General features: G+C 37.6%; 2 protein-coding genes across 4 annotated transcripts in view; both read left to right on the top strand.

Annotated features, from left to right (window-relative positions):
• The window catches only part of LOC100376524 (solute carrier family 12 member 4-like), a 67,644-nt gene extending 61,145 nt beyond the window's left edge, over window positions 1–6,499 (top strand). For all 3 annotated transcript variants that reach the window (XM_085500345.1, XM_085500344.1, XM_085500346.1), the window contains 3 exons: window positions 467–867; window positions 1,090–1,223; window positions 2,683–6,499. In XM_085500345.1, the coding sequence (XP_085356471.1) occupies window positions 467–867; window positions 1,090–1,223; window positions 2,683–2,774 (627 nt within the window). In that variant the 3' untranslated portion in view covers window positions 2,775–6,499. The remainder of the gene's footprint in view (window positions 1–466; window positions 868–1,089; window positions 1,224–2,682) is intronic.
• Window positions 6,500–9,254: 2,755 nt separating this feature from the next.
• Window positions 9,255–26,901, top strand: LOC100376370 (uncharacterized). The gene is made up of 20 exons (XM_002736115.4): window positions 9,255–9,288; window positions 9,425–9,510; window positions 10,203–10,280; window positions 10,497–10,647; window positions 11,152–11,415; window positions 11,685–12,365; window positions 16,444–17,927; window positions 18,152–18,214; window positions 18,768–19,053; window positions 19,206–19,301; window positions 19,775–19,982; window positions 21,044–21,237; window positions 21,450–21,567; window positions 22,073–22,178; window positions 22,401–22,521; window positions 22,749–22,851; window positions 24,312–24,450; window positions 24,942–25,066; window positions 25,258–25,406; window positions 26,194–26,901. The coding sequence occupies exons 1-20, from the start codon at window positions 9,255–9,257 to the stop codon at window positions 26,532–26,534; spliced, it is 4,827 nt and encodes a 1,608-aa protein (XP_002736161.3). The 3' UTR covers window positions 26,535–26,901.
• Window positions 26,902–27,022: the final 121 nt, after the last annotated feature.

The raw sequence follows: 27,022 nt of genomic DNA, 5'->3' as shown, positions 1-27,022 counted from the left end.
TGTTAAACCATTTTTTCACTGGGATTAAATTTCATGGTGTTTTGAGTAATTTCACTGGGTTTTATGTTCATGAATTTAGCAGAGAAACAATGAGTTCTGTTGTTATTTTACATGTTCACATAGATTTAATTTTGAATTTTACTTATCAGCTAAAATAGCAAAATTAAAAACCAGTGAATAATGTTTTTACAGTATTAGGTAAAAACTTACATGATTCATTGGATGTGTATGGTCCATTTCATTGCCATATTTGCCCTATTAAAAGCGCATTTTAATGAGAAGTGCAAAAAAAAAATCGCATTTGTTGTATCATCAATTATCAATCATCAATTAAAATATTACTAATTTTTGAAGATAGGAACAAGTCTGTTATTTACATAAATTAAAGCACATGTGCAACTAATAGAGCAAATACAGTATATTTTATATCTATTAACAATTTAAATTGACTTGATTTTGTAATTAGGTTCAACGTCTTCTGGACCAAAGACATCCTGCAATGAAGGACCAAAAAAAGCAAGATAGTTTCAATGAATCAGTGAAAATGGAAGAACTGGCAGCCGCAGATGAAGCACAGTTAGTCGAAGAAGGATTGATGGAAGGCCTGGAAGAAAATGGAGAAATGCCGGGGGAGTTCAGCGCCACTGAGACAGACACCGAGAGCAAAATGGATGGTAATGATGCAGATGTTGAAAGCGACACGGATGAGGGATGTAAGGTTCCCATAGCAACCATTGATGTTGACAGTGAAACTACAGATACTCCAAGCAGACCAGCTGCAGAGCATAAGAAACTGCCAAGAAAACCTAGTACAAGACCAGCGAGGGAAATCAAAGAATACTATAAAAATTTACTTCATATCAAACCGTAAGTTTATGTTAATTTCACATACTTTTTCTGCAAAAACATTGATTGGTATATTTCTTGAATAATTAATTTTATATTCAACATAGATATTTTGATCAATGTTTATGACTGAAATTAACAGAGACTGTATTGTACATGGTATTAAGTGACAGTAAAGACATAAAGACCTTTAGTTTGTTGCATACATTTTCTATATTTTATTGCGTTGTGCTCTCTCCACAGGCATGCCTTGAACGTACGACGCATGCACACAGCGGTGAGTCTAAACGAAGTGATTGTAGAGAAGTCACATGATGCTAAACTGGTGATACTGAATTTACCTGGTCCACCTACTAATACAACCGGCGATGCGAACTGTATCCTTTGATTACTGGAATTTACCATTCATAATAGAACTTGCATGTTTATGACATGTTTATGACAATATTTTTCTAGGACATCATTACTGCTACTGTACCTACTCTCCCCTTTTAACCTAAAAATAGATTTGTGCCTATACTATAGGTGATTTTGAGATTTCCAAACCAGTTTAGTGGGAAACATTTTCTTTTTGTGTTAGTAATCATAGTCAGTAATCATAATTTGTTCAAATCATCTATTGAAATTGGGATATATCTTAAAAAATATTTCTACATTTGATATAATCTTATGAAAATTCTGAAAAGATTTTGTTACGAGTGCAGATTATGTATTAGGAATTTCTGATGAATTTTATAATTAATATATCTAATATAGTGTTGTGGCATTAGTACTTATATGTCACTATAGAAGTGATTTAGTTAATTAGTCCCCATTCAGACGAAGTCCGAAAACTAAGACTTATAATTCGGTCTCTGTGCATCCGTGCATCCATGCGTTCGTCCGGAGTCGTATCTCAGAATCCCTTGGGCCGATTCTGTTCATTGTTTGCATGTGCCTAGTACTTTATGTGGGACATATGCACAGGCAGTGGTTTAGCGATTCGATTCAAAATGGCCGACTGGCAGCCATCTTGTTTTTTGAAAATGTTGTATTTTGGACATGCTTTGTCAGTTGTCATTCAAACTTGATACATAGATTATACATGTTAGGATACATGTCCATGACGATTTATTTCACAATTAGATCAAAGATGGTCGACTGGCAGGCATCTTGTTTTTGTTTTTTATGCGGTATCTTGGACATGCTCTGTCAGTTTTCATTCAAATTTGGCACATACATGTACTTTATACATGTTAGGATGCATGTCCATGACAATTTGTTTCAAAATCTGGTCAAGGATGGCCGATTGACAGTCATCTGACTTTTTGGCCTTACTACTATATTTCCACAATTTAAGTACCATTTTCATTCAAATTTAGCACATACATCATACATATCAGTGTGTTTCATAATCAGATCAAAGAAGGCCGAATAACGGCTGTTTTTAGTTTTTGGCCATAAGACTACTACACGGAACACGTGTTTTGATGTAAATAAACAATCTGTTGTATACGCCACTTGGAACTCAAGTTTCAAGGACACGCTTGCGACAACCCCTCCGCTTTAATATGACGAGCACAAAGAGAACTTTCAACAATTTTACAGGGACTGTGTCATTTTCAATGAGTTGTTGTAAATTAAATCGGGGGAGTCGTCACCTGCACATGCGTCAGATGGCCATAGCGTGTCATTGTTTACAAACAAGCGTCTACCCATGAGCTTTTGCATTTTTAGTGTGTGTTATCGTTGCTTGGGACTCAATTCCCGCACGTTCGCAGGTGACGACCCTCATGCTTAAATCTGTCTCTAATTTGCACCTGTGTCACATTTTATCCTTGACAGTTACTTTAACAGATATTGAATTCTTAGAAGTATTAACTGAGGGGATTGACAGGATTTTAATGGTGAGAGGCGGAGGAAGAGAGGTGATTACAATTTATTCATGAGGCAAGACGGCAAAACTTCACAAGTATGTAATTCAGAAATATGGCGAAGATTGGTTTCTATTTTCAAACTTTGTGGATTTTCTTTGTTTCTCTCTTTTTTGGATCAAAAGTACTAAGTCACATACTGTGAACAAAATTCCATAGCATTCTCTAAATTTTGTAATTATATTTAGTGAAATTGTATTTTTTATTATTATTACATCAGGCCTATTCTATATTTGTGTCTTATAAGTTTACAAGTCTTTGAATTTAAATATTGAACAAATCATGTTTTATCAGTGCTAGCAAAGCAATTTTTTTTAAAGAGTACTTTTTAAATACAATTTACGTTATTTTGTATAGATAGTGTGTTACTATGGTGACATGAAAAACATATTTTTGTGACATAAATAATCCACTTGTACACGTCTGTGGTGTAATCAGGTGTATCTATAATCCAGTAATTTAAGTATGACAAAAACGCATTAAAAATCAAAAATAAATTGAATTATGCAATAACTGCTTTATGCATATTAAATATTCCTGCCTTTCCCAATCTTTCAAGTTAGGTTTTTATGAAATCTCTTCTCAGGTGTATTTGTTTTTAATTTTCATCGTATTTGCTATATTATATGGAATGCATATAATAAAAATCATGAATGAGAGAATTGTTGGTAATGGATAAAATCTCACTGTTACATATTACAACAAGCCTAGACAGCATGTACAGCAAAATTTGTATATTAGTTGTATTGCCTGGCCTCATAACGCTATGAGAAACCTGCTGAGCAAAAGCAGTGCAATAATTTTCCATGTCATGCATACCCAGGCCTGTTTGACCATATTTGGACAAAGGTATTCCTTTTATAGATTTAAAACAGTGCACATTCCAAGCTGGTTCCAGCCAGTCACCCATTACATCACAGCTGAAATTTGTAGCAAATTTGTTTTGCGATCGACAGAACAGAATTATGCTGTTAGGCTTTGGGTGATTTCTGGTTCAAAATAGTTACGATAGTCTTGTTGATATTGAGGTATCAATATGTACTGTAACACTATATACAATTTTCAAAATCCACATATTTTTACCAAAATTTCAATCAAGAAATTAAGTTCAATTTGATCCAAAATTATTCAAAAAAGAAAAATACAAGCAAAATTTTGTTGAGAAAAATTATGGCACTCAAAGTATTAATATTATTCATAACCGCCTTTCACCAGCTGCAGCAATGGTGGTTTGCACTATTTACAGACAGACTAATAACAAAAATATCTGCAGAAACAAGTGCAGATCCTTCTTGTTGAGCAAGGGTCATCTGATACTGTAATTAATGACCTCCATGCACACTCATGCCACCTCCCAATTCTAAGGTGACATTGTACATTGTATATGGTGCATGCTTGGATGTAGATTAAAAATGTCCTCTCTGTTCTAAAAATGATCCGATAAGATCAGACCACCACAGAAGAAAAATCATAAATAAGTTCTATGGTCTGTAATTTCTATAAAATCTTAGATCAAAGCATATCTTGATGGAGAAAATGTAACAAGAAAAATGTTTTTTTTTTTTTTTATGTGGATAAGATTTACCATTTTGGTTGTTAGCGAATGGTACAGGAAGGTGTTGAAAGCATAGACATATTTTTATTTATGTGAACCAGCAGTTTTTTCTTATTCCTGATTATTTTATCTATTTATACTTGTATACATCTCCTTTTTTTAATTAGTCCTTTTTAATACTTTTGTTGTTGTTGATATGTCATGTACATATGCTTTTTCTGAACATAGAGGCTAAATGTAATATTATTTTTGTGAAATTGTTTAGTTTTCTCGTGATATGAATGCACTGAATAGGGGTGTTAAATATCTGTCATTGTCATCGTTGTCATCGGTATTATACTGATAACTTTTCATGTGGTCATAAAACTTAATTAGTTGCTTTTCTTTTTCATACCAAGCTGTATTTTCAAATGGCAATCTTGCATGTATATTTCAGAGGTATCATTTTTTTAGTTTTATACTCAAAATGTTTTTTAAAAATATAACTTGCTTATTATTGTGGACATAATTCATGAGATATTAGTCTGATTGGTGCTCGATTTAAATTTTTTTGTAGTTTTCACTTCAACAATTTCAATCGTTGTTACATGTAGACAGTTATATTTAGATTTGCATGCCATATCGGAGGTTTCAAACAAATTATTACATATTAATCTTTTGTATAACGATTTTTGTCACCTTGTAACTCAAAATAAGACTGATTATTTTTTTTTTTAAATTATAATCAAGTGTTGTAGCCAATAAGAAATTATTTTCATTTGGTTTCATCAAAATTTTAAGAGTTTTGGAAAATGCATATACTGGGAACAATATAGTGTTCAAGGTCTTAAACAATCAGAGTAAGTTTACAATAGTTTAACTATGTTCTTTTTATTTGGTAAAATTATGAAATCATCTGATATTTTGTTGTATACCAGTAGTTGATTATGTGCATTTAGAGAGAGAGAGAGGTGTAGATAGAATACACCAATAACTCAGATTTTCAATCTCTTCCAGGGCTATGACAACCTTTTATTCATGTAACAATATCTTATTTTGATACTGTAAGCAATACTATTATGTTATATGTGTATTATTTGCTGTAAGTGACAACAGTCAGCACAAGATCCATAAGACTCTGTAAATTAATAGACCGTAGTGTCAAATAGTATCAAAACATTGCATGGGATTCAACAAACGCAAATGTATTTTTTGGTTATTTCCACACTTAATAATGTGCTATACACATTTAATGAGGGTCAATTTTGAAGTAAGAGGACGTCAATGCCATATTTCTCTCTGAAAGATCAGTATTTTGACATTGAACTACAAAGAAGTTCAAAATCAAATCATTTTTGTGGCCGACTTTCAATCAATCAATCAATCCATGCTTTTATATGAGATCTTGCAGTGAACTTAAAATTATCTCGTGAAACCATGTAATAATAACACACACCAAAGCCTTGCACTAAACATTCTATTTAAAAAAAATTCTATTTAACAATTTTAAGCACTATGTTATGTCTATATTACAAATGTTGTCATTAATGTCATGCAATATATTGCGCCACAGTCAACCCACATCATTCCGGCAAGATGTAACATGCATATTTTTCCTCAAAAGTGCTTGCCGACTTCCAAACATTTCCTGGTACTGTGGAATACTGTAGTTTTAGCTTGGAATTAATTTTCGCTGAAGGAATGATTCAGTGAAAATAAAATCCAGCGAATATACCTTTTTTCCTATCTTTTACATTCAACTCACCAAAAATCACTGAAAATAAATTCCATATAACACATTATAAAAAGTCATTTCAGCGAAAATTAATTCCAGCGAAAATAAAGTATTTTACAGTATGTATATTTGCATCTTTGGATAGAGATTTGTTGTTCTTATATTTGATTAAATGTATAACAGCAAATATATTAATGATGCTTTGTCAGGTTCAGAGGTTTTGTAATAAAGCACCATACGTGTAGAAGCGCAAGTACCTTGTGTAGTCTTCCATGAGTCCTGTCTTCGTCATGACATACCGGTAAACCAAATTGATGTCTATGTGCTTGAGAAAACATGAAGGTGGATGTGTACTTGATTTGTAATTGTATCTTCCTATTCTGTCAGGCATACCTTTATTTTCAAGAAATGTATATTTGTATTATAGGCAATCACCAAATTAAAAACAGTGTTTTTTTTTTATAATACAAAGTTTGACTGGTGAAAATGTAAGTATATGTCATCAAACTGTCTGTCGTATGGATGTATGTTGTGATTTCTGTGTAATATGTGGCTCTCTGAGCACTCGTTTATTATATTCTATCCATAATTAGAGGACACTCAGAGCAAATTCAAACCTCTGCCACAGCTGCTTATGTCCTTGTCTTTATTAATATCTCTACTCTATTGTATTCATACAACTTTTTATGAGAAAAAACCCTTTGTTATATTTACTTGCGTTTTCAGTCTCTTTGTGAAAAGAAAATCAAAATTGATCTTGAATATTTTTTTTACTGAACGAATTAGACAGCGATTCTATCTACCTATGAATAATCATTGAAAACATTTCTGTTTTCATGACTATGAGATCCAGATCTTCCTCAAACGATTTTTCATGAAAATTCCTGAACATTTGGAGTTATAAATGGAGAAAATCGCTTCCATGGCAACCAGACCCAAATTTTCCCAAACATGTATTTGATTGGAATCTTCCCTGAAAATGTCATGAACATTCGTTCATAACTATACTAGTTACCAATAGACTAAATTCCTGTTTCAATGATAACCACATCACTACCAAAATGACAATGGCAACCCATTCTGAAAATTTCATGGAATTCATCTTAAACTTTTTGAGCTGTACCGCTTTCTGATGGACAAGCAAACCAATAACCAAAATTGTGTAATTTGCTGCAATGAATGGTGTATCTGTTCCATTCAAGACATAATCCCCTCTTATATCCTTTGATACTTCCCCTATATTTGATCGTTTCGTATTACCTACAGCCATTAGAAACCATAGGACGGATTCTGTAGATGTGTTATTAAACTATTATATAGAGCAATACAAGACGTTGCGTTGCAGGTAAGGAAGCAATATATCATTACACAATACCCAACAACGCTTCCGATCGTGAAAACAAACGTTAGTTTTATGTAGGGTTTGGTTTGTTTTGCAATTCATTCCAAGAGCAGAATAAGTCACCCATCATCCCACAGAAAATGTATGCATTCGCTACAATGTTCATTTCGTCAACATTTCTAGATTATTGCGCACAGTAACTTTGACTTCTCTGTGTGGGTCTGTATGTGAAAATAAATAGGTCAACATTGTTTTATTAGGTGTACTAGTGTTGGGAATCGCGAATTTTATATTGCAAAAATTATGGTTATATTTACACTACGAGTAAATACTAGTAGTATAGTATATTTTATTTGACACTAAATAATATATTTTATTACATTATCTTATTAAATATAATAAAACACAAGTACACACACGAGACAAAAGAAAATACATAAATAACTAAAGTCTAAGTAAAATTACTTATAGTAAAATAAAATGCTGTCAATAAATTTGCTAGTACTATTGGCAATGAACCCATCTCTCGAACTTAAAATTTCTGTAAACATTTGTTGTTTTGATAGTTTAAGGATACTTTCATTATAAATGCTAACTACATTCAGAAATTGAGTACGAGCATTTGTTATTCCAGTATGGTTACAGTATAAAAGTGCATGGATTTCATTGCCAATAGCTCCATTGGTATATGGTGATTCGTCATATGGGGGGGGGGGGGGCAAGGGTTATTTTCGTTCAACGTAAATGAAATATTTTTTGTTCGTACAACGTAAATTGAAAAAATAAATTCCGTAATTCTGTAATCACAGGCTAGACGTACAGCGTAATCAATCAAATATTTTTTTCGTACACTGTAAAAATGTGTAATTTTTCTCGGTACGTACAAGAATTTACATCCAAATAAAATAATCGTAAAGAATAATCCAGGGAAATTACATTTTTAAATCTGTAAAACGACTACATGACACAATTCGTTACAAAATTGAATGTCAAGACGTAAAAGGCCCTCTAACCGAATGAAGAGCATTACGAGGGTAGTATGCGCATGCGTCTCTACACACGGCGTAGCAATGGCGGAGAATTTGAGTCGGAGAGCTCTTCAGATCATTCAATATTCCATTTTTTAACACTGTAAACTGTAAAAACGTATTTCTTTTCCTTGTAAATTGTAAAAAGCCATTTTTATTTCCCGTAAAATTGTACCAGTTACCCCCCTTGCCTCCCCTCTATATGGGTGATTCGTCATAAGGGGTATGGCCCGATCGGCCCTTCTAAATTCGCCCGTGGTTTCAGAAAAGAACAACAAAATATAGCTATTTCTGCTGAATCAAGAGACTATACGTGCACGAGTATTCAACTGTATTCTCATTCTTTTTGGGACATTCGTTTTTACTTCCGTCTCTACTTATTCTAAGCAAATAACACCGAATCTACTTATTCAAGCCTGACATGTGACATGTGGGTATAGTAGCGCCCTCGCCGGCTGAACGGCGAGGTCTGTATGAGGACGCAATTTCATTTCTGAGTTCTGGTCGGTAGAGGACGTTAGCATAAACTTTCTGCCATCTCATGCACTGGCGTTTGTTTCATCTCCCAAAAAAGTTTCATTTTGAGTTTAATAAAATAAATTGCAATTTGATTACTATGTTAATAACTTACATGCGTGAATGTGTTCTCCGCCTTTCGCTCAAGTAAATTCTGCTGAACAGTTGCCAACGGCAACGATGGAACGCAGAAGAGGGAATCGGACGCGGACAATCGCTTCAATAGAAACAATGAATAGAATACATCAGATGACCGACACGATTTAGTACAGTGCAGTGCGAAGATGTGACTGCGTTTGGTTAAGGGGAAATCATCACGGTTGTCGTCACAGTTGGTAAAATGGAGCCAGATATACAGCATTTTGTACCGCAAGGTAAGTGCTCAACTCAGTTGCCGTCACGCATCGATGTTATGATTTCGGCCGGCCATTATCGCAGTCATCGTACTCAGCGGACGCCCATACCGGTCGATCTTTGTCTCTGATCGATATTTTCATCTATGTTTTTTAGGTACCATTCCGACGGAAGGAGAATTCGTCAAATATCTTTGTGATCGCACATTTGTCGACTATTTCAACGTGTTTCTGTCGCTTCCGGTAAGATCCGAAACTGAACATTACTCCATTATTTTTTTTTTCGAGAAGAGAAAAACTTTCACAAACTAAGCAGTGTGCAAATCAGCAATGCGATAGTGGGGTGTATTTGCGTCAATGTTGCTAACAACTTCTTATTATTCTGGTCTACTTTTACTACTATGTAAGCGACTGCTAGTGATTTTGCAACATGGTGAAACATTTTAAAGATGCAATATGGACGAAAATATATATTTTTTTTAATATTATGTTTGAGACTCCATGTTGTAGACCAAATCGGGCTGTGTTTTACCATAAATTAAAAATACTGCATTTGCAGGACACATAACATTATTCGTTAGATGAAAAATCAAAAACACTAATACGCATGCGCATCGGTTGTTATTATACATACCAATTTCTTGAGTATTAGAGAATGTCATTGTGTCAAGTTCATCGAACGAAAAATCACCATGTGCTGCAATAACAGTGATTTGCAGATCATGATAGTCATAGTGTAATCTAGTCATCAACATACAGTATCAAAGAACAATATTTAAAATGACATCTTCTCCTCCATATCACCTTTTTTTGAATAAATATGGTAAGATGAAAGATAAATGTGTTATACCTTGTGCCTATTTCGTACAGTCCGCCCACCTGGGAGGGCGCTACGTCTGGTACACCACAGTTAACAAGGTTAACGTTTTTTGTAGGTATTTGCACAGAGACTCATCTACCGTTACTCGTTGCAGTCATTTGAACTAGATCCACCACTGAAGAGAAGTCAATATGTAAGTTTTTTCGTCATTTCTGAGCGTTTCCGTAATTACTCTGCTCACTGGTGGCCATGAGTGTTTGTAAAATATAACCGATAAAAACAATGCAATTGAAAACAGTGAAAACAATTGAAGTTGTAATATCATTAGAAATGACTTTAGGACTAGATACTATTTAGTTTTCATCAAAGTGATTATTTTTTTATTCATATTTTTTTTTGTTACGTTCAGGATTTGGACAAAGTCTGGTTAATGGCTTGGGTACGGACACAGAGGGCGCCACTGTTTTTCAAAACTGATCTATTCAATGAGTTTTTGTTATGCAAGTATTTACAGAAAACAGTACTTCGTTTGTCGGCAAGTTCGCATGACATTTGTTACAGTAAGTTGTGTATTTTTATACAAATATCCATGACGTCACAATATTTTGTTTTTTAATGTGTCAATATTTGCATTCATCGGATTGGGAATAATGGAAGGAATACTAGTATTAGATTTACGCTATAAAAGTTACTGCGTTCATTTAAAGTATTTGGGATTTACACCTGGACTAAATCTGCACATTATAAAAATAATAGTAACGCAAGGAGATGTTAAAACAATATGTTCTTGTATTAAGGATTGCGTAGTGTCAGTTCTCAAAATGTGAACAGAAAAGTTATAATTGCCTATATTCCCTTAAAATACATACATTTCAACAAGCAGTCGACAAAGTTACGTTTAAAAAAGAATATATGTATATTTAACAAGTAATTTGCAAATCAGCTCAGAACTGTGCATGTTCAGTCACAAATGCTGCCATGGTAATACTTCTGAACAACGACTCAGAGTTCAAAGAAACAAAGTTTGTTTCCATTCTTTATATGTACCGGTATATTTCCTCCAGGTGCCGTGAAATCCAAACGTGATGAACATCTTATGTTAAAATGCATTGGTAAGGTTTCTGGAATGAGAAAGTTTCGTAATTTTCTGTCAACTACGGCAGGAGCCAATAGTTTCAAGTTCTGGCTAGATGCCGAACAGTTCAGAAGATTACCGATATCAGACACCGAAAAGCATCGTGAGCTCTTTCGCCAAATTCAGTCGAAGTACTTCAAAAATGGTGCGGCGCTCGAGTTGCCTGAAAATGCTAAATGGGTTGCTTTTTCAGGTCAGTAGTAGTAGTTGTTGCTGTTGTTTGTAAAGTACTACGTAAGAAAACAATCAGTCATAATAACTTGTTGACGGCAGTTTATTTAAGAACCTATTTTGTTCAAATGCGCAATTGTGCTAAACTCCTGCGATACTTCAATGTACAAGGAAACAGTTTTTAATGTCCAAACGATTTCTTGAATTATGAACCTAATTTGTACTTATTTTGATAAATTTTCACTTAAAATAATTGAATGACGTTGAATATATATATTTATACACACACAGATAATTCAGATACAACCCGCTCCATGAGCTTTGACGGTGGGTCCTCTCGATTTCCGTCACCGGATTTCAAGTGTCGAGGAAGGCGTGGCAGCATCGTCGGCAGCGGAGTGGAATTCAGCGGAAGACTGCGCTCAGGATCCATATACGGTGATCACAACGTATCTATCTTTGCAAACAACGTGTTCGTCGCGATGCAGAATTTCGTTTTGAAGACTCTGCGGACGTACTGGTTGCCGAGATACGTCATTCACTGTAAAGTCACGTGGCACAAACGAGACTGCAACTTTGATTTGTCGATACAACCACCTGTACAATCAGATTTCGAACAGGCGGTTATGGACATCGTTGATGACATGGGGGATGCCGGGAAGAAGGCGAGGCAACAGTTTCTGGACAAACAGAAATTTAGCCATTTGATGTCTATGTTTAGGTCGACTGAAATACGAGGACCTCTTGAACTTATTGAGGAGGACGACGAGTTCCAGTTGTCGGACGATAGCAGTAGCAGTAGTAGTGAAGAGGACATAGTCGATGAATTCTCAGATGGTGAAAAAAATCAAGGTGGTGAAAAAGAAACTGAGAGCACAGGGCGGAAGAGCACGGGGCGTAAGAGCCGTGGGGCCGAGTTCGCATTACCTACTTTAGAAGAAGGCGAAGAGGAAGAGGAGGTGGAGGAAATAGGTGAGTACTAATAATTGTAGTGACTGTAGCTTATGTAGTTCGGGGTTATTTGTATTTGCCGGAGTTGCCTAAATTCGGTCAATTGCATGGGTTACTTTTGGCTACCTTGTTCTGTCAACTGATTTACATGACTTACTTAGGCCAGGATTACCTGTATTCAGTCAACATTATTGCATTGCATGACTTACTTAGGCCAGGATTACCTATGCTACCTGGCATGGCTTACTTGTGGTTATCTTGTTCTGTCAACAGAATTGCATGACTTACTTAGGCCAGGATTACCTATATTCAGTCAACATTATTGCATTGCATGACTTACTTAGGCCAGGATTACCTATGCTACCTGGCATGGCTTACTTGTGGTTATCTTGTTCTGTCAACAGAATTACATGACTTACTTAGGCCAGGATTACCTGTATTCAGTCAACATTATTGTATTGCATGCCTTACTTAGACCCGGGTTACCTATGCTACCTGGCATGGCTTACCTGTGGTTACCTTGTTCTGTCAACAGAATTGCATGACTTACTTAGGCCAAGATTACCTGCCAGTGTATTCAGTCAACATTATTGCATTGTATGCCTTACATAGGCCCGGGTTACCTATGCTGCCTGGCATGGCTTACTTGTGGTTACTTTGTTCTGTCAACAGAATTACATAACTTACTTAGGCCAGGATTACCTGTATTCAGTCAACATTATTGCATTGCATGCCTTACTTAGGCCAGGATTACCTATGCTACCTGGCATGGCTTACTTGTGGTTACCTTGTTCTGTCAACAGAATTACATGACTTACTTAGGCCAGGATTACCTGTATTCAGTCAACATTATTGCATTGCATGACTTACTTAGACCAGGATTACCTATGCTACCTGGCATGGCTTACTTGTGGTTATCTTGTTCTGTCAACAGAATTACATGACTTACTTAGGCCAGGATTACCTGTATTCAGTCAACATTATTGCATTGCATGACTTACTTAGGCCAGGATTACCTATGCTACCTGGCATGGCTTAATTGTGGTTACCTTGTTCTGTCAACATAATTGCACGACTTACTTAGGCCAGGATTACCTATATTCAGTCAACATTATTGCATTGCATGACTTACTTAGGCCAGGATTACCTATGCTATCTGGCATGGCTTAATTGTGGTTACCTTGTTCTGTCAACAGAATTGCACGACTTACTTAGGCCAGGATTACCTGTATTCAGTCAACATTATTGCATTGCATGCCTTACTTAGGCCAGGATTACCTATGCTACCTGGCATGGCTTACTTGTGGTTATCTTGTTCTATCAACAGAATTACATGACTTACTTAGGCCAGGATTACCTGTATTCAGTCAACATTATTGCCCATTGCATTGCATGACTTACTTAGGCCTGGATTACCTATGCTACCTGGCATGGCTTACTTGTGGTTACCTTGTTCTGTCAACATAATTGCACGACTTACTTAGACCAGGATTACCTGTATTCAGTCAACATTATTGCATTGCATGACTTACTTAGGCCAGGATTACCTATGCTACCTGGCATGGCTTAATTGTGGTTACCTTGTTCTGTCAACAGAATTGCACGACTTACTTAGGCCAGGATTACCTGTATTCAGTCAACATTATTGCATTGCATGCCTTACTTAGGCCAGGATTACCTATGCTACCTGGCATGGCTTACTTGTGGTTATCTTGTTCTGTCAACAGAATTACATGACTTACTTAGGCCAGGATTACCTGTATTCAGTCAACATTATTGCCCATTGCATTGCATGACTTACTTAGGCCCGGATTACCTATGCTGCCTGGCATGGCTTACTTGTGGTTACCTTGTTCTGTCAACATAATTGCACGACTTACTTAGGCCAGAATTACCTGTATTCAGTCAACATTATTGCATTGCATGCCTTACTTAGACCCGGGTTACCTATGCTACCTGGCATGGCTTACCTGTGGTTACCTTGTTCTGTCAACATAATTGCATGACTTACTTAGGCCAGGATTACCTGTATTCAGTCAACATTATTGCATTGCATGACTTACTTAGGCCAGGATTACCTATGCTACCTGGCATGGCTTACCTGTGGTTACTTTGTTCTGTCAACATAATTGCATGACTTACTTAGGCCAGGATTACCTGTATTCAGTCAACATTATTGCATTGCATGCCTTACTTAGACCCGGGTTACCTATGCTACCTGGCATGGCTTACCTGTGGTTACCTTGTTCTGTCAACATAATTGCATGACTTACTTAGGCCAGGATTACCTGTATTCAGTCAACATTATTGCATTGCATGACTTACTTAGACCAGGATTACCTATGCTACCTGGCATGGCTTACCTGTGGTTACCTTGTTCTGTCAACATAATTGCATGACTTACTTAGTCCAGGATTACCTGTATTCAGTCAACATTATTGCATTGCATGACTTACTTAGACCAGGATTACCTATGCTACCTGGCATGGCTTACCTGTGGTTACCTTGTTCTGTCAACAGAATTGCATGACTTACTTAGGCCAGGATTACCTGTATTCAGTCAACATTATTGCCCATTGCATTGCATGCCTTACTTAGGCCCAGGTTACCTATGCTACCTGGCATGGCTTACTTGTGGTTACTTTGTTCTGTCAACATAATTGCATGACTTACTTAAACCAGGATTACCTGTATTCAGTCAACATTATTGCATTGCATGACTTACTTAGACCAGGATTACCTATGCTACCTGGCATGGCTTACTTGTGGTTACCTTGTTCTGTCAACAGAATTACATGACTTACGTAGGCCAGGATTACCTGTATTCAGTCAACATTATTGCATTGCATTACTTACTTAGACCAGGATTACCTATGCTACCTGGCATGGCTTACTTGTGGTTACCTTGTTCTGTCAACAGAATTGCATGACTTACTTAGGCCAGGATTACCTGTATTCAGTCAACATTATTGCATTGCATGACTTACTTAGGCCAGGATTACCTATGCTACCTGGCATGGCTTACTTGTGGTTATCTTGTTCTGTCAACAGAATTACATGACTTACTTAGGCCAGGATTACCTATATTCAGTCAACATTATTGTATTGCATGCCTTACTTAGACCCGGGTTACCTATGCTACCTGGCATGGCTTACTTGTGGTTACCTTGTTCTGTCAACAGAATTGCATGACTTACTTAGGCCAGGATTACCTGTATTCAGTCAACATCATTGCATTGCATGCCTTACTTAGGCCAGGATTACCTATGCTGCCTGGCATGGCTTACTTGTGGTTACTTTGTTCTGTCAACATAATTGCACGACTTACTTAGGCCAGGATTACCTGTATTCAGTCAACATTATTGCATTGCATGCCTTACTTAGGCACGGGTTACCTATGCTACCTGGCATGGCTTACTTGTGGTTACCTTGTTCTGTCAACAGAATTGCATGACTTACTTAGGCCAGGATTACCTGTATTCAGTCAACATTATTGCATTGCATGCCTTACTTAGACCCGGGTTACCTATGCTACCTGGCATGGCTTACTTGTGGTTACCTTGTTCTGTCAACAGAATTGCATGACTTACTTAGGCCAGGATTACCTGTATTCAGTCAACATTATTGCATTGCATGCCTTACTTAGGCCAGGTTATCTATGTTGCATTGTATGGCTTACTTGGGCCGGGGTTATATATATTCAGTCAATATTGCAATGCATGGTTTATTTGGGCCAGGCTTACTTAGGCCGGGATTATCTATATTTAGTCAACATTATTGCATTACATGGCTTATTTAAGCCATAGTTACATATATTCAGCCAACATTGGGACTAGAGGCTACCGTACTCTTAGACTGGACAAGCTGTGGCAATTTTAGTGTTCCAACATTCGCTCACTCAGGCCGGGGGCTATCAATTCAAGCAACATTGTTACATTGTATGATTTAGGCCGGGTTAATGTGTAATTATGTATTTATCATTGTGAATAACAAAACACACATACATACATACACACACACACCGAGTGACGTCACCATGGACCATTCATTGATGTCAACCCCTGCTAATTCTCCCTCCTCTTGCTGCTTACAATAACAGCGGTGAGTAGTCCTGAAGACAGTCCGCAACCAAAAGAGCAACCCATAGTCGCGGACAAAAGCAACGTGGCTGAGGCGGAGGCGAAAAATAAAGACGCGAAGAATAATGTTTTAGATAAATATAAACGTCGAAATAGCAAGCTTGGAAGTTTCCATTCAACTGGCTCGTCGAAGGATAGTTTACTGTCTTTGGGCGGAACTGACACTAATAGTTACTACATGATGTCAATTTCCGGTAAGATACGACGTAAAACTGCCGCCAATCCAACTAAGAAACGACGTAAACACATACCTGGAGAAAAATCCAATCAGATGTCTTACGTGTTTGACTTCGAGACCATGACACTGATGCGACGAGACGAGTTCGATAAACTGAAAAAAGAACGGAAACAGAGAGACAAGGAAAGAAAAAAAGAAGAGAAAAGATTAGCTGCAATAGAGGCTGCGGCGTTGACAGCTATGTCGAAATCGAAAAAGGGTAAACAACAAGTAATGTCTGGCAGTAAAGGTTCGATTAAAGATGGGGGGAAAGGCAAAAGGGGCAGTTTACCACCAATAGCGAACAGAGGAAGACGAGATACAGTGTTTGCTCATCGGGCGCCAACTGTTGAACTATTAAAAGCACACGGCAAAAAACGAAAAGGTTCCCTGAAAACACCATTACCCAGTAACAACAAACAAAAGCGTAACTCTATTACCGGCTCTACAAGCGGCAAATCATCGCCAGGTTTAAAACTTTCCAAAGACACGATGGGCATTTTGAACCACGTGACACTGTCGAATACCTCGCAAAGGTTGTCATCGAAATCACGTTCTCAAGACTCGCCAACTAGTCGCAACAAGAAGGAGGGTGAGAAGGAGCACGAAAGGACATTCGATGAGCAAACACATGATGATGACGAATTACTATTACACCTACCCGATATATGTCTTTCGGAAGAGATCATAACACGAGGCATTCGAGAAGGCGATGGTGACTTCCGTCGTCCGAACTCCAGAGGACGAAGATCATCGTCTGCACAGAGTGAGCATCAGAGTTACGATCTGTTTCCCAGACTCTCCGAGGAGAAACTTCACACGGCAGCGCCGGTCAGCAAGCTCTGCGATGGCTTTATTGATTTCCATCTTGGTGAAACTAACTACAAATACACCCACATAGGTTTGGTTAACGCCATTGCTGCTGATAGACTAGCGGGTATGCCATTTCGTACATACCTCCAAAAACATAGGCAAGTTAAAATGATCAATTACTTGACCTTCTGGAACAAATCTCAAGAGTACTTGGCCACTGAATATTATCACAGTGACACAACAGACCGCTCTATTAAGTATCGCTGTGCTAAGGAGATCATCTCAATGCATCTTGTCAAAGGAGGAAAGTCGTCTGTGAATATAGGCGAACAGTTGGCCAATAAACTGGTTGAACTTCTTCCCGAGGGCCTAGGAAACCAACTGTTGATGCATGCTCAAGAACTAGCATGCGAGGTGAGTTCACGCTAATATCTATTTTTAAAAACGCAATTTGTTTTTGTTTTCGTGTGACGTGATATTTTTGTTTGAGGGCGTCATCATATAATAATCGACTCATTTTGTCCATCCTGGTTTGCAGCTATTGATGATGTAAAATAATTATAATCATGTATTAACTAGGCTGTAACTTAACTTTCAAACGTTCTGTGATAACACATGATTTAACTCTTATTTCTCAGGCTCTTAAAGATTCATGGATGATTTTCCAGAAATGCGACGAGGAACGTTTCTTAAGACATACAGTAAGACTACTCACATTATTATACAATGCATTAATTATAATTTAATTAATTTTAATTTGCTCTGAATCATTTGATATTTCGATGTGGGCAACGCTTCTACTCGCTCCCATGTGCGCTTGCACTATGCAATGTTTGAGGAAATGAGTGAGGGCGATCTTTACTACAACTGGCCGTTCACGTAATTTAGTATGCTTTATTGCTAGCTTATTATACTGCGTAGAATTCACGATGCTAGAAGTATATCCCTCCATCGGGAGATCTCACCGTGGTCACCTATTGACCATACGATTGGTTGAATTAAAACGACGTCAAAATAAGCATTGTCAATTAACTGGAGGTTCATGCCGTGTTATGGGAATTTCCCGGGAGTAATTCTAATAAGATATTTCTAGCGTTGGAGCTGAAGTTGGAGTGGAATGGAATGTCTCATACATTTATTTACGTTGAAATCATAGTAGTTCATTACGTTCATTAGTTTTCATAAACGCGCGTACAACGGAGTTATCATGCAACACAAACATTACATACATGTTTTAATTAATATATTAATTAGACTCGAAGAAAGAAGGTTCCTGAACACGAGGCAACCAAGGAAGACATAGGCAGAGTTCGGGGCACTGGCTTCCCAGACGGCCTCCCTCAAATTTCCAAGCCAGTACACACAAAGAACAAGAAAGGCGCCGCTGTTCTACCGTCTGCTAGGACTCAGCGTGAAAGATTCGACGAGTACCATGACGACAAAGAGACAAGACCGCACACAGAACAGGCGCCACCTAACGTTATCGCACCACACCGAATGGCAAGGGCGCTTAAGCTGGCGGGAGGAATTTCTCAACTCGGTGAGTATTATTTCTAATCAAACCAAAATTATGGCGCGGTACAGAACTATGATAACGTGGAATATAATATTCGATGTGAACATAGAGCTTCATCATGCGAGTCAAGATTTATTCAGATGTCGTGTTTTACTGACTCTATCCTCATATCCTAGGCATTGAAAAAGACGAAATCAGCGACCTGAGCGATATTGACGATGAAGACGATGAGGGGAGTCTTAAGAGAAGGGAACAAGTGGTCATCAGAAGACGTAAGTAGCACGGGGGAGGGGGCGAAGCAAAATTAGTTGAGCAAAATGTTGTAAGTCTGCTCTCCAGATCAGATAATGAATCCCTGTTGTAAGCGGTGAACAATGTTACACGGGAAACAGTTAAGGTCCAACATATATAGTTATAATAGTTATAGTCAGTGCATAGACAGGTTAGTTTTTTTATTTTGTCATCCAACAAATACTGGTGCGTTTGCTGCATAAACAACAATGTTTTTGTTTACAATAAATAGTATCAACTTTTAATTAAAGGGCGGCAGTTGTCGCGCCGCGCACTGTTAGATATGGGACTCATAGCGACGTATACAACACGTGTAAAATACGTTGTTTATTTACATGAAATTCGAACACGCGCTGCGCGACGACCGCGTTTTAATTGGAAATGATCAAGCTCAGACTAATAATTTGTAGTGTGAAAGTTAACGCAGTGATATCAATTGTTATGTACTTTTCAGGTAAGCCGGTCGAGATAATACGTATGACACCACGTGTTGCAAGTCGGTCAGCAGGTACAGCAAGTGGACTGCTAAGCGGCATGAGTAGACATAGTGTTATGAGTATGTCAGAAATTCAGATCAGAGATCGGGCTTCTGGTGATCAGCCATTTTTATTGAAAAGCATCCAAAAAAACGGGCGGACAATCAAAAGACCACCAAGACCAAGGTATGTATTTTTTTAACGGCAAGTTAGTTAAGAGTTTCAACACGTTTAACGAAGAATCCAACAAAGGCTGTCAGTGGAATTATGGTCGCGCTGTACACCTGAACTTTACAGGCACCGGCATCTTGAATTTTCAAGGTGAATGTTCCGGCGAAGCACTCCACTCTATATCACCTTGAAGTATTTCATTAGGACTATGTGTATGTGACAATGCCCTCACAGTTTAGAATCAGTTTAACAGCAGCCAATCATATAACTTCTTTCTTCAACGCGCTTGGCCAAGCTATCAAAATCTTCGAGGCGGAGCTAAGTCACTAAACGCTCCACGTTGCTATTTAAGACGCGCACCACAATACCATGTATTTCTATGGACTCTGCGCGAGCTGCTGTGCACTGGTCAAAAAATCGAGAAAACAGCACAAACTTAACTTTGAAGAAATCCAACCAAATTTAAATAGTTTGCATATGTAGGGGGTGACAACAACCATCCCATAATACCGTTTTCTGAGAATTTATTGGTCTTTGTTTCACCATGATGGTTGCCAGGCGGTGAAAATGCCTGACCCGAGAATAAATGTCGCAGAGCACAGCTAAAGCTGTGTTTGCTTGGATGTCGAGGCGATACAGCGACAATATCCATACATCATGCAACTCACTGATATTCAGACCAAAGCTATTCAAGCTTTACTTAATAATAGTGGTAATAGTGTTGTCACCACTGTTGACTATTATAGAAGAGTAGGTGTTATACCCCAAAGCTCGTGATATCACTGCAACACATATTGGCAGTAATGAAGCCGAAAATATCAGAAATGCAGAGCTCCGAGCGTTTTCTGGCAGTCTTTGTAACAAAGCTTTCTATTGGTCGGTAAACTTTCTATCGCGCAACCACGTGACATACACGATTATGAATGGTATTACCGCACGGTGTTGTAGAGAGAGGAATGTCCGAACGGAACAACACCGTGCAGGCGGACGATGAGGCACCGGCCGAACTTGCAATTGGGCCGTCATGTTTGCGAGCACACTAATCATATCGTTATACTTTTGTTGATGTCTTTCAGAAATTTCTACGAGGTTCTTCGTGCATCCGATCATTTGGAATACTTTAAGCAGTTCTTAATGAAAGAGAAGTCGGAAACACCGCTGTTATTCTGGCAGGCTGTAGAGACTATGAAACAGTGCAAAGATGCCAAGACGAGGTCCAAAAAAGCAACCGCCATTGCCAGGAAATTCTTCAGCAAAGCGACAGGATCAGGTAATTACAAGGAAATCAGCATTACCATGGCAATATTGTCGTTAATAGTCCAAGTAGTCTATTATACTTCGCATGCTGTGCTGTACATGGAGATATTATCACGGAATATCGTGCATGGCGGAATATTGTCACTCTCACTGGCTTGGTATCTATCATTCTATCTTCATTATTTTGTCGTAATTTGTCGTGTTTAACATCCTTCCATTTGATAGGTGCAGCGTTAGAATGTAGAGCCGAAGTTATTGGAGAAATTCCAAAAATGACCAATGTGACGCCGCCAATGTTGCTTTCTGCACAGGCTTGTATCGTGAAAAGTATGGACGAACAATGGTAAGAACTTGAGCGTTTATCGTTTTACTTAATCAGCCGCTTAACGTCCCATAATATGCATAAAGTCCATAACGGTTTTATCATATACCTTATAGTTATAATTACAATTTTATCACTGTGTGAACTCAAACATACGACGTAATTTAAAAATGACGCGTGTTGTTTTGAATGATGAAAGCTGATATGAGGGCGCACTTCCCGTAGCGTTACGAGGCCGGGCAATACAAGGTACTATATATGATAAAGCCAAAACAAAAATTAAATCTGTTTGTAGTCGGCGCGCACGTCTGTCCAAAAAGCCGCGCTGGTAAGCTTCTTTTACCTGAAACAAAAAAAGAGGAAATGGGTCTGCCGTTGATGACGCAATATCTTGTTTACGCATGCGCAGCTCAACTTTTGACGTTTATTGAAAAAAATCGCATCACTGCATGTTTTGAACAGAATCAAATCTCTTTTTTTTCACTCTTGTATCAATCTCACAATTAACATTTAACCTTGACTTTAGGTTCCAGAGATATTTTGACACATTTCCAAGTGATGGAATAGAACAGGATGCCAGGCATCAGGAGGTATCGGCTGCCCCAGACAAAAAATTCTGTCGCGAAAAAACGGTAAGTTCTTTTTTTAAGTTTCTCTTATTAATCGTAAACAAAATAATCCATATAAGTATGGTGCACCGAATGCCCAATTTGGAGACATTTGTTTCCGAGTAAATCTGTCAGGGACTCGGGCGCAATAACTATCGCCCACCACGTCGGGCTAGTGTCACGTGCGTTCATAATGTGTTCTGATTGGTTAACACTGTATTGACAATTGTATCCTCTTGTTCACAGAAAGCCTTCTGGGCTATGTTCATCCAAAATGTGATCAGTTTCCGCCGAGGCCTCATGACGCCAGCCACCCTGAACCTCTTCAAACAATTTTTAAAAGACGAAATAGCAGCTGACTTGGAAAGTAAGTATACCCCTCTCCAAACGATGTCCTTTGTTTTTGCATAGACCTTAAAAATAAATATTCACTTTTATGGTCTATGGTTTTCGTAATTCTTATGGAGTCTTGCTTTCAATTACGTATGTACTTGGACGCGTTGATCTGGGTAACAATAGAATACATCAATGTATTATTATGTAAAAAAAAAACCATCAAATTATTACATATTTGTACATTATTTATTATTATAGAACAAAGGATCACGGGAAATACCAGCAGAAAAGTGATCAGTCACAAAATCATTAGCGTTGAGAGACTAGAAAGTGACCTGGCTTTCTGGGCTGAAGTAGAGAGGTTCGGTATAATATTTAGATTTATCTCTTCCATTTTTAGCTCCGCTGTCGACGAAGTCGAGCGGAGCTTATACTATTACTGATTGTCCGTCCGCCGCCGGTCGTCGTCCGTCGTCGTCAACTTTACATTTTCGACTTCTTCTTAATTAAAGGCCCAGGTATACTATAAATACGCTCCTAAACAATAGGGATCATTTCCTTGCTTGTCACGCTGTAGTAAACAGCTCCAGCCAAGCTCCGGTAAAAACGTGTTTTCTCGAACTTACAGGTCGATTATGTCGTGCCAAAGTGGATGCATGTGACTATGAATATCACAGCAGTGACTGTGTGTAATATTTATGACAATAAATTGTGTACGAGCTGAGATTTTGGCGGATAAAAGTAAAGAACATGAACCGGGGAAAGGGATGCGCGACTAATCTTGAATAATTACTACTGTCAATCAAAGTCATGTGATGTTGGACCGCTGAAACAGGATGCATCATAGGCTACGCAAGTGATTAACACCATGCATTAGAATAGCCACACCTCCAATTCACACTTGCCCAGGGCAAGTGAATTGGGCCTTTAAGAACCGCTAGCCCAAATTATTTGATACTTGGTACGTGGGTGGACTTCTCTCAGATTATTATTTTGTGATTATATCTTTAATTCTCTAATTTTGATAAATATGTTTGTCATTTTTGGTAAAAAGTGATATTTTCGAATTCTTGTTAAAAACCGCAAGTCCAATTGCTTAGATATTACATAAGTAAGTACTACATGTGGACCTCTCTCAGAATTGTTCTTTTCGTGATGATACCTTTAATTCTCTAATTTTCATGAATATTTTTGGTAAAAAGTGATATTTTCGACTTCTTGATAAAAACCGAAAGTCCAATTGCTTTGATATTACATATCTAGGTACTACATGTGGACCTCTTTCAGATTTGTTCATTTCGTGATGATATCTTTAATTCTCTAATTTTCATGAATATTTTTTGTAATTTTTGGTAAAAAGTGATATTGCTTTGATATTATATATACTACATAGGTACTACAGGTAGACCTCTCTCAGATTTGTTCATTTCGTGATGATTTTATTCTTCAATTATCTAATCATTTTAATGAATATTTTTGATAAAAAGTTATATTTTCAAATTTTTTTTGAAAAAGCAAGTCTGGTTGCTTTAATACTATACATATTGTTCATTTTCTGGTGATATCTTCAGTTCTTTAATTGAAATGTGCATTGATACCAGCGGAGCTATCTCAGCCGACAGGCTGCTAGTTTGTATTTAAATTTCTGTCTGTTTTATAAACGTGATACAACCGGTTCATTGCGAACACAAACTACTGTTTCTGCTCTCAGCGTGAATCGCTGTGTAGTTATGTTGACACTCAGACTAGTTGTCTGAGATTGACGCTAAATGAAAACAATCATTGCATTTGTTTTCGAAAAACAAAATAATCTACTTTCAGATTTAAAGAATGCGTTGATGAGGTCGCCCGTGCAGCACTCACTGGGACGTACTCGCCAGACGACGAGATACTGGTTCACATGAAAGCCCAAGCTATCGTGGATTGTTTTATAGAATCACAACTGCCACCAAAACTGCAGGTACGACAAAGTTTTTCACAAAAATGCCATTATTGTGTTCAGTTGCCTATCCCACCTTAAGACGAGTTTCGTTGCATATGTGCCATTTAAATTTTCGATGGAGTGTTATACTTCTGGTTAGGGTGGTGTAAAACATCACAGGTAGCAGAAACTTGGCCCTGCGTGGACATCGTAACACTAAGATAACGCACCTACAGCTAAAAAAAAAGGCCTCCTATCGTGAAAACCATAATGTATAATCTATCCGTGTTTTATCCCATCGGTACACAGGCAGCGATTATTTGGCATTTTTAAGTGTGTTCAGTTGTCTAACTTAAAGGGGAACCGCTCAATCCCATGGATTGCACCAAAGAATCATGGGACACTATTGTTTATGTTGTTTACAATGTTAATCTTTTGTTATCCATTGTTATTTTAATCCAGAAAGTAAATTTGTTGTGAAATTAATCTTAACTGGAAGGTGCCCCTATAACGCAATGTTTTTTTTCCAGATCAACGTATCCCAGGACACAGCGGATGCCATTTTGGATGCATACCACAATGGTGTTATAGAACGGGGTCTTTTCCACGATGCAGCCGTCTCAATCTTCACAGTTCTTCTCCACTTTTGGAAAAAGTAAGTTCATGATAGTTGTTCGGTCACGATAGTATTATTATAAAACTTACTTACATTGTGCAACTTATGCAGTAAGAACCCACATATTTAAAAGGGTGATTTACGCATGCGCATTGGTTGCTACGACAACAACTATGTTTATTCATGATGGGTATATATGTTCGACATAATGACCGTCACATGCCTTACAGATTCTGTAGGGAGCGGTTTAAACCGAAACATTCGGAGAGTAGGAACACGATTGTGCCCCACGTACCCCCGAAAAGGGTCTCGAAGAAGCAGCCAAATTATCTTGAAATCAATAAAAAGAAACTTTACAAGATGGTGGCTGGAGCAATAGGTACGTCATTATTACGTCACGGAATGTATGTAGACGGAGTTGGACATAATTGAGAGACCGACTATCATTCGAGCTCAAAATATGCGATTGCACTACAAAGGGAAGCGCTAATAAAACTATAGGGAAAGCCTCAATACTACTAGCACGTAGTACGAAAAGGGGGCAGCCGCGAAACTAGCGATCTTGCGAATGACTGAAAAGAAGCTCATGAAGTGAAAGTTTTAGTTTGTGTAACATGGTAAATGAATGTCGTATAGATTGTTAACGAACATCATGTAGGATATATACAAAGTGATGCTGCATTGTTTGAGTCATGATTGAGTAAATCAGTTACAAAAAAACGCTCATATTTTAGAAACCGCGCCCACTTTTGCTCAATCACGCCCAAATTTGTAAGTCGATGTTAACCAAACTTCGAGTTAGGGGCAACATAAATTGTTACTCTTGTTTAACGTCTATATTTAGTAATTCGAACTTTTAATTAACAATTAACCGAACTTCCGAGTTATGGGCAACCTAGATTTTATGTTTGGTTTAACGTTGTATGTTGCCCGTAACTCGAGGTCAGTTAACTATTAATTAAAGTCCGAGTTACTAAATGTGGACGTTCAACAACAGTAACAATTTATGTTGCTCGGTCAACAAAAATAAAACTTTTTGCATGGTTTTTGCAAAAAAATAGTGTCAGCGATTTGACATGATTCTTTTCCCAACCTGAGATTGTTGAGCAACGGACTACAACTGCAATAATTTTAGCTGATTATTTTACTTATTATTTTGTTTTCAGACGACGATCCAATGATTTCGTTCAGTTTCTCACATGGTTTGCGATTGATATTACCACCCCAGATTCCCAAAGATCTAAGAGTTGACGAAAAAAGACCTATGTTCCTCTACAACTATAACCAGCATGGTCGCCAATATTCGAAATTCGTCGATGATAAGGGATGCAGATTCTCGCGGCTTGCAGATCTTCGAAAACTGAAGCTACCAGGGACCGGAGACTTCGGTGAATCGTCATCATCCTTACCATGGCTCCCCGCTTCGCCTGGCGGTAGAGGGCGAATCTCATCTCGAAACGCAAGTCGGAACACGGCGACCAGTTCAAGCACAGAAGAAAGCATATGATTCATATATAAAACAACTTAAATTAAATTAAATGAAACTCATTATTATCGTTAATTGCACTGTTTTGATGTTGAGTTTTTTTTTTTTACCGTAGATACTAGTTAAAGCTACCATGCATTGCGTAAAGTGCATATCGTTCCACCGACTCTTTCAGTCGATCTTTCAAGTACGAAACCACAAAGTCGTTTCATATATATAATTGTGTTACGAGGAAAATACTGTAAATTGAATTGTTTGTAAGTATAGTGTTATAAAAAGGCACTGTGAAAAGCTATCATCACGGGCAGCCACAAATACACACCTTAATTTGTTGATTTCATCATTTCACAAACTGAATAAAATTAGATACCGGTAATCGTATATAAAACCACAGCCCATAATTTAATTTTAAGCATATTGATATATCGTAGACAGCACAACGTGGAGACTCAAGGGTCTATGTTTTAATTGGATTGAGTAAGTTATAATATCATTCCCGCTTTGAAGTA

The sequence above is a fragment of the Saccoglossus kowalevskii genome, chromosome 6 (assembly GCF_978046115.1).
Source record: "Saccoglossus kowalevskii chromosome 6, keSacKowa6.1, whole genome shotgun sequence".
NCBI lineage: Eukaryota > Metazoa > Hemichordata > Enteropneusta > Harrimaniidae > Saccoglossus > Saccoglossus kowalevskii.
Note: the sequence above shows the minus strand (reverse complement) of the source record. Positions and strands in the feature narration are given on the sequence as shown.

Excerpts from the sequence above, each read along its gene's own strand:
- LOC100376370 (XM_002736115.4), top strand. The coding sequence starts at position 9,255 with ATGGAGCCAGATATACAGCATTTTGTACCGCAAG. Across the intron at positions 10,648-11,151 it reads TTCGCATGACATTTGTTACA|GTGCCGTGAAATCCAAACGT; the intron begins GTAAGTTGTGTA and ends TATTTCCTCCAG. Across the intron at positions 21,568-22,072 it reads AAAAGTATGGACGAACAATG|GTTCCAGAGATATTTTGACA; the intron begins GTAAGAACTTGA and ends CCTTGACTTTAG.